This window comes from Lotus japonicus, chromosome 3, assembly GCF_012489685.1.
Source record: "Lotus japonicus ecotype B-129 chromosome 3, LjGifu_v1.2".
Classification (NCBI taxonomy): domain Eukaryota; kingdom Viridiplantae; phylum Streptophyta; class Magnoliopsida; order Fabales; family Fabaceae; genus Lotus; species Lotus japonicus.
Window position 1 is genome coordinate 58356778 of NC_080043.1, and position 9322 is coordinate 58366099.

General features: G+C 36.1%; 1 protein-coding gene across 1 annotated transcript; it reads right to left on the reverse strand.

Moving 5' to 3' along the window:
• Positions 1-2373: 2373 nt before the first annotated feature.
• LOC130743601 (uncharacterized) lies at positions 2374-4457 on the reverse strand. The gene is made up of 2 exons (XM_057595841.1): positions 4304-4457; positions 2374-4074 (listed from the first exon to the last, which is right to left on the reverse strand). Exon 2 carries the CDS (start codon positions 3904-3906, stop codon positions 2551-2553), a length of 1356 nt encoding a protein of 451 aa, XP_057451824.1. The 5' UTR covers positions 3907-4074; positions 4304-4457; the 3' UTR covers positions 2374-2550.
• Between the last annotated feature and the right edge of the window lie 4865 nt (positions 4458-9322).

The window sequence follows — 9322 nt, forward strand, 5'->3', positions numbered from 1 at the left end:
GTGACGACATAAACTCATGTGAATACTGTAGATGGGACCATGAGTTGGATCTTTTTCATTTGTTTAATGTTCATTAGTTTATATGGTTTTTTAAATTGTAAGAGACAATTTTTTACTTTTTAGTTTGTGTGATCAGTTTTATTCTTAATCTAGTGAATTAAATCAAAATGCATCATATTATCTTGTTTTGTTTAACTTCTTATGATTAATATCATATATTGCTTTATTTTTCTTATACATACATGACAATGATCATTATCCATACATACACAACATTTCTTATTTATATTCATCATGTGTCTTTATACATTTGCATATATATTATTAATAAGATATATAATGCTGTATAGATAAAACAACTTGTCCAAGTTAAAATCTTATTCATGAAATGATACATATTTAAACTAGTATTTTAGTCTGTGCAATGCATGTGCAATGTATCAGATTTAAAAAATATATATTTAAATTTATAATGTAAATTTAAATAAAGAATTTTTTGAAATATAATTTATATTATAAATTTGAAGGAAATTATATTAAAATTTGATGCTCAATTATATTTAAAATCAATATTTTTTAATTTATAATTTAATTATAAAACATTAGTAGTTTTGATTAGAAATTTATTGATATGTTATGAATTTGGTTTAGTATATTTAAAAAAAAAAACATTGAAACTTAAAATTAAAAAATTATTTGAATTTGAATTTAACAATTTTGACTTAATAGAATCTCTTTTCACATATAGTGTGTGAAATTCACCGCTCCATTGGCTATTATGTCGGTTTTTGGCTTGTTAGTGACAACATTTGCCGAATGATCATTTTTCTTAGTGTTGTTGTAAGAAAGTTGTTAAAAATATGAGAAGACGCATAACGAGAGTATAAAAATTCTAAAGAATTGCTTATGTGACAACATACTAGAAGTTTAAAATATATAGGTAGCAACTTAGTTCGTGTTTAACTATAAGGTGTGGCGTGGTGGTTAGCTCATTTTATCCCTTAATCATGAGATTAGGATTTAATTCTTGTCAATAGGAATGAAATGGAACTTATGACACAAGAGAATTAATTATCGCTGTCAATGGAGGATAGCCTGAGCTCGAAAAAACTTAGTTCGTGTTCGATTTACTTTTATGTATATACTACTGAAATGTCAAAGCTCATACATACAATGCATTTGAACACAAGACAATTACGTGCTTGAACAAGCTTCATAGCTCATTTTTGTTATGCAAAACAGCTTGTACTTAAAAAATCTTAAAAACATGCATGGTAGCTTCTAAAGTAATCAAAATCAAACATATAGTACTCTTGACCAGTCCAAAACTTATACTTGACACTAAATAAATATATAAGCAGGAGAAGGAACAAATGACAAAACTAAGTTTGTGAGAGAAACACAAAGCAAAACAAAGAAAAGAAACAGCGTACTTACAAAAACATTATTACTATGGTTCAATCACCGAAAAGTAAACCGAGAAAGTTTTCATAGACCACGTGAAAGCCTTCTAGAAGGTGTTTTGGAAAAGTTTTGTAAGCCATAATGTAAAAGCAAGTCCTGAGTTCCATTTTATAAAAAACCCTATACTTTTAATGCATGTTTGAAAAATCTTCTACAATTAATTCTGAAGCTAGAACCAAATATGAGGAGAAGCTTATGAGAGTAGTTTCTGAACTAAAGAATTGACTATGATGAATGAGTAGTTGGCCCAAACATGCTATTATTCCAACCCTGCGTAAATACACCCTGTTGTTGACAATTAAGTTGGTGGCTGGTAAAGGATATTCCAGAAGTCTTATTAAGTGTTTGAAAAACAGCAAGACAGAACACAGGAAAATTCTATGAAGGAAAGAACTTTGAACTTTCTGCTGTATGCAGTTAGAGAGAAAGAATACACAGGGTAGAGAGAACTAATTTAATTCTTGTCTACCCTCTCAACTAGTGCCACTAAATACTTTATCTCTAAATTTAACTTCTTACATCTGCACGCTATTCCAAATCCAACTAACTACTGAAAACCATTCTAACTAACTTTTAGCAGTTACTTTCAATCCAGCAATTTTGTTACTTACTCCTTGTATCAGTGACATACAAGTAGAAATAACATCATTGATGACCAATAAAAGCTGAAGTGCCTAAGAGCATCATCCTTCCATTTCTGTGTCACTAACAAAATCCCGCAGGCCAATATATATAATTGTCAATCAAATTAGGTAAAGTAAAGAGCACAACTAATTGGGCAAAACATTTATTTCATTTCATTCCAAAATGAGTTTACGCTTTTATGCTCAATTTCTAATGTCTTGGCATTGTAAAAGGTAAGAAAAATGATTTAGTAACAGTTTGTTCTTAAAGATGGGGACAACTCAAAGGGAAAATGTCCACTTGTATAACTAAAAACCCCAGAATAATTTAATACATGATTCATTTTCAAGATCAATGCAATCCTAAATATATAACCTACTATGTTGGCCTAACAGTTTAAACAAGAAGGTTTCATTTCATACATTATTTAAACAATGAAGATCAATCCTTTCTGTGCTGGAGCTACTGTTGTCTGGCCAGGTTGATATGTTCCCTCCTTTGCGGCCTGTTGATTCCATGAGAGGCAGGGTCTAAGGACATCTCAGACCTGTTGCAATCTGTCTCGTGCTCTTTCTGCTTGAGTTTCAAGATCCTGTGCTCATTTTCCAATTTCATCTTCTTGTTCTCCAACCTCAATTTCTCCAGCTCCCTGTCCTTCTTGCTGCAGTATCTTAACCACTTAAACCGTTGTTTTTCAAGTTCAAGAGCTTGGGCTTGGTAACCGACATTTTCCTCTTGAAGCTGCAACAGCTGCATCTTAATCCACTCTCTTTGTTCCCACAATGGCTTTGCAGGGTCTTGAAAAATCTTGTCCATTTCAACCTGAAATTTATCCATCCGAACAGATCGTGGCCAAAAGTGACCATCCTCCTCACTCTGTTTATTTCTATCGCATAACTCCTCCATCCTCCCACCGTCCCCACGTGCATTGATATTAATTTCATTATCCACCCCATCATCCTCGCTTTCATTGTTATCCTCAGCTTCGTCTTCAGAACCATTATTATCTCTAGAGTCCCTCCCATGTTCCAGAGAATAACCATGTAAGTCAAGATCATAGGAATTTGGTAACCTTTGCCCATTGTGGTAGGCACACATCTCCTTATAAAATAAGTGTTTTGAGCTCAGTATCTTTCTAACAGCATCCTTCATCTTAGCTGACAAGTTCGGCATTGAATCAAGCAGTGCAGGATTCTCAACCACTTGGCAACAAGTTCCCCTTCCAAGTATTTCATTTAACCTCTTGTATCTCTTATTCAAGTCATTGAATTTGTCCTCACATTGCTGGGGCGAAACATGGCAACCCTTGCTTATCATTATCTTGGAGACCGTTTTCCACTTGCCCTTCTTTTGTAAAGCCCCATATTTCCTTTTAACACGTTCCATGCCAGCACCAATCGTGCCATCATCATCCACACAGCTCACCACAGCTACAAGAAGCCCAACTATGTTGTCTGTCCACTTCATTCGCTGCCACGTAGACCCCTTTTTGCTCTTGCCCCCATCCAAGTGCTCGCAATTCCCGTCTTCCGCATAACCCAGCTCATCATCTTCGCTGAGATCATTAATATTGACATGATTACAAAGAGCAACCGCCTTCCCTTTACCGAAATTCAACGCCGCATTCAAACTTTTCACTTCAACCAGGCCAATTGGGTGATCATTATCCAAACCACTCATAACATTCATGTGCTGTTGACCAGTCACCGATGGATGACCCAACTGGGTCTGTTGGTGCCTACGGAACGGCGATTCCAGGTCCAAAATCCCACCACTGGGACCAGCCAAAAAACCACCCCCCAAACCGGAATTATTCATTCTGTGAACACAATCCCCAAACCCTAATTCTCAAAATTCAGATACTGGACAGAAACTGAAATTTCAACTCCAATTGGGTTTGTGATCAGATAAGTATCTATACCAGTTAATTCATCTCAACACCATAGGAAAACTGAAGCCAAGTCTAGTTCTTCAGAACATGATCTCCTAAACAAAATAAAAAGCAAAGAATCCACAAATTGGTGATTACAGAGCACACTAACTAGTAATCATATAAATCAAAACTAGTTTGTTCTGTTGGGTTTATGAGATACAGAAACACCATTGAGTACAAATCCAAATTCCCAAGAACAAAAATCATGAGCAGATATTCAGAAACAAAAGTTGAGTGACAAAAAACAGAGAAAAATGAATATGGATCTCGTTTAAGGTTTACCTGTTGACGACACCAACGATGGGTAGAACAGTGAAGAGCAAGTAGACAGAAAGAGACAAGGGAAAGGGATAGTTTACTTTCCCCCTGCGCTTTGTTCGGAGGAGGGACCAAGTACGAGGCTTACTTGGGGAATTAGATTTTCCACCCCATCATTTAGAATTGTCACCCCAACCTTTTTAAAAAAATGCCCGTACTATCCTTCGGGACTTAAACCTCTACACCAGTCCAGTTGTTGAGGTTTTGGACTCCGTCCGAGAGTTATACGTTCGGATGCGTTAATTACAATTCAGTAACATGACTTTAGTCCAATTGCAGCAAAAATACCATGACTTTAAAATTGAAAAGTTACATAATCCAATTTAAGAAAAATTACAATACATAATCTAAGTTAAGCATTTGAAAAGTGAAGCAAAATAACAATACATAATCTAAGTTAAGCATTTGAAAAGTTACACAAATAGTCCTTAATATAGAATTAGTAAAGAACTAATATTAATCTTCTGTTATGTTTGTGAAGCTTCTAGGTGGAGGTGCATTGTCCTTTGAAAATACCTGTATATTAACATAAATGAATAGTTGATATGTCTTTGGTTTGGTCTTAACCTACTGCATTATGCTGCATCTGGCAAGAGTGATCCAGGACTATAAGTTTCGGATCTCTCCAGGACTATAAGGTTCGGACCGGTTGATAATTAAATTTGTCACCCCCTTTTTTTAAGACGTCCGAGAGTTGTTGAACTGGATTAATATGAAACTTTAAGATTCGGATCTCTCAAACCAGATACTGTCACAAAGGGAATCGAATTACCTCGGTCGCTTTTGGTCGCGATTCTTGATCGCTTTTGGGTCGCTTCTGGGTCGCTTTTGGTCGCGAGTCTTGAGAGCTCCGAGTGTTGAAGTTTTGTTGATAACCGAAAGTGAATCTGAATTGATCCGTGTTCTGTTCTAATATTAATACAATCCGAAAGTTGAACATGCGGATCAATCCGAATGTTCAACCTCTGGAGTAAAACACGGAGGGGCAATTTTGGTTTTTCCCCACTTTTAAGTGGGGTGGCAATTCTAAATGATGGGGTGGGAAATCTAATTCCCGCTTACTCCCACTACTTGAACTTTAAAATTGAAATTGTCACAAACAAATAATATTAATAAAATGACTTATTAGCACTTTTGGTCCACTAGGTTTCTAAATTGTGCACACGAAGTCCTTAAATTTAAAAAATAGCATTTGCTATTCCCACATTAAGCTCTGTCAACACTAGTGAGTGGCTAAATGATAGGAGACCAAAAGTGTTGACACAGTTTAACGTGTGGGTAACAAAATGGTATTTCTAAAGTTTAGGAATCTCGTTTGCACAATTTAGAAACACGGGGGATCAAAAGTGTTAATAAGCCTAATAAAATCTATGGTTAAATATGTTTTCTTGATTTATACACTCTAATCTAAGTCGTTCATTTAATTTCTAACATGGGACAATATCCACCACACTGCCATTAGTTGGAACTGTGTCAATTGTGTATTGTTTCCATAACTACTTTGACTATTCATAACAATTCCGGAAGTGTACGGATTGATGGAAGTAGTATGTAACGCCCAAATTTCTCAACTGAGGAGTCGCATTAGAAACCTATCAAAGTCTAAGGACTAATTTAAAATTCTAAAGAAAACATGATATATATTTTTTTGAAAACAAACTAAACATAGTTGAAAACATAACATAGTCATAATAATTAAACAACCCATTCCCGTCATATAATAATAGTGACTTCCAATAATATAAAGCAGTGTTCCAAAATAAGTATGCACACTTAAACACTGGCTAAGTCAGGGTTCCAGTAAAAGAGTTTTCAGAGGATGAAGAAGACTAACAACCAGCTTCTTCCGTCTCTGCTCCGCTGCTTACTGTCCCTTCTCCATCTCGATCATAGCTAAGCATCGTCAGAAGGCTCTTCATCGCCTAATAGCGTTAAGCGCCCAAAAAACAAATAGCAAATAGAAAGGGTTAACTCCATACAACTACCACATATAAAAGAGAAAAATATGCTATTCAAATTTAAGTTCAACTCGTGGCACATAAACTAGCAACTTATTTCAAGATAGATGACAACATATATCCAACAACATGAAATCAACAATATGGACTTAAATCAGTTATCCATGAAACCACCAATATCGATCAACCAAATAACGTCTCGCAAGACGGGACAATCACGTGGGACAATATCCACCACACTGCCACTTAAAGTGATCCAAAACATTCCGATAAATAAGTTAACAATATATTTCAAGACAAATATCAACAAAATCAGCAACATATAAATGAATCAGATAATAACAGAATCAACAACATAGAAGTAAAGCAGATATAAACAGAATCACAACATGGAATTAAAGCAGATATAAGCATAATCAAATGTTAGTGTCCTATAATGCAACATATGCTTCTACCAATATGGATCGATCAACAACGTCTCACAATACGGGACGATCACGTGGGAGTATTGTAAGACCTGGATTTACAGAACAAGTTTAATTTCCGACTCACGCGTAGAATCAGTGTAAGCGTGACAGGAGTTTGCTGTTCGAGGAAGTTTAATGAAGAAGAAAGTTCAGGAATTGCTTGAGGAATGTTTCATAGTTGTTATAGGAGTTAGTGCGAGTCTTCTGCACACCTGCCTTATGGCGAGAGTGTCCAGAATAGGCTAACTTCGCTTTTAAAGCAACGTTTAAGTGAGATTTCAAATCCTTGGGAAAATAAGAAGTTCTCTTTATTTTTCCTTCGACCAGTGTTTCATTTCGGAACCCTGGACTGTACGCACGATAGTATTCACTTCTCGGAAGTCCGACGACGCTAATTTCTTTGCTTCAAAACCCTAAATTCAATCACTGAATGAAGACTTTTTCTATTCGGAGCTTTTAACGAAGTTTCCGTCCGCGATGCCAGATTTGTTTCGATGTTTCCAATCTTTCTTCAGAACGAAGTTTTGTCGTCTGACCTTCACAGCAAAAAGTAGTTTTTCGGGACAGATTAACTTACACCGCTTTTGGGATTTTAGATATCGTTTTTCCCAAATATTAGAGATTTGTTTTGAGTGCTGGAATTCTGTCGCCAGAATCTCTCTTAGAATTCACCGATGAATGTGCTGCACAAATCGGAATCGCGAAATTTTCATTTTCCCGCGATTTCACCTTCCTATAAATAGTTAAAAATTCAAAATATCTCCATTTTCTTTCCATCAAGGCCGCGAGTTCAAGGAGAGAAGAGGGAGAAGAGATTTTCGCCGAAACTCGACCGATCTTCGCGCAGTTCGTTCCTACTTCAAGGTATCGAGGTAACTAGCTTGATTCTTACCTCTGATCATCGTTTCTACTGCTTTTCTTTAGTTGTTTCTGTGCTCAAAGTTTCGAGTTTTTCGTAAAACTATCCGTTTTTCTTGATTTTTTGCTTGGGGTATGTTCTGTACGTGCCCAAGAGCCTAGAACCTTCGTCGGTATTTGCCGATTTTGATCGAGTTGTCAAGGATCTGAAAAACTGTTTCAAAACCCTTTTTGCGCACATTTCGAAACTTTAATGTCGAAAAGTCGCAATCCGACTTCGTGCCTTTAGGATTAGTTGTTACGGATGTCGTTAGGAACATCGCTGTCAAATTTGTTTTCCGAAGTGTTAACTTTGAGGTTTTGAGCTTTTATTTTGGACCAAAACGCCCCTGAATAGCCGTATTTCGATCCGATCGTCCGAAAATTTTTCCGACAGTTTCTTTGCCTTAGTTTTACCCTAAAACTGCCTTGTAAACAGATTTGATCGAAGAAAAAGAGCCGGAGCTCTTTTCCTTTTGTGGCCGAGAGCATGTAGTGAGGGGGGGGGAGTTTTTCGTTTTCGAAAACTTGTCTTTTCGTACCCGATTGTTGTATTCTGAAGCTTTAATGCTTTGTCTATTGTTAATGAGTTGTATTGTGATCGAGCTAATCGATTTTGTTTGGATTCTGCTTTGTTTTTCTCCGAGGTTCAGTTGAAGGAACTTTGGGTTTTACGGAGCATTCGTGTGAAGGAGATTTAGACCACGAGGCTGGAGCTAGGGATGGCAATGGGTAGGGTCTGGGTAGGGTACTATAGTACCCATCCCCATACCCGCGTTTTAAAAAATTACCCGTACCCGTCCCCATACCCGCGTGGGTAGCAACTTGAATGCCCGTCCCCGTACCCTCTGGGTACCTATATGCCCGTACCCGTGCCCATTACCCGCAATTTAGCTAACCAAAATATATTTTTCACTATTTTTGTTAATAGAAAACAAAAAATACAACTTACTTTTTAAATAAAAAACACTAATATAAATACAAAAGATTATCTACGTAACAAATAAAATCATTCAACTGAGAATATATTTTTTTAGAACGAATAAGCAAGAAAGATATAACTTAATTTTTAATTTTGGATTTATAATATAGGCCTAAAGTTGTAGGTTATTAACTTACTAATTTTAAAAATAAGTGGGAGTAAATTAGCAATGATTATGAATACTTTAAATAGTCACCTATTTCTTAAAATAATTAAGTTTGTAAACTATAGGTTAAGTTGATTTGTTCATATAATTCTAAATAATAATAATAATAATAATAATAATAATAATAACAATATGTGTGTGCGGGTATGGGGCGGGTTGGGTACTATAGTACCCATACCCACACCCATACCCATTACTTTTTGCGGGTAATTACCCATACCCAACCCCATACCCATCTAGCGGGTTTTTACCCTACCCATAGTGGGTATTTTTTGCGGGTACCCTATGGGTCCAAGACCCATTGCCATCCCTAGCTGGAGCAGCTCGAGGTTAGGGCAACTTACCTTGTAGCTATGACTGCATGATAGGCGTCGATAAATTCGACTTATGCTTTACTTTGATATTGATTATGATGATGAATTAATGTTATGATGTTTTTCCATAACTTATGATATTGAGATGCTATTGAGTTGTGTGATCAGACGCGACTTCGGAGTGGGGAATCATTGAACT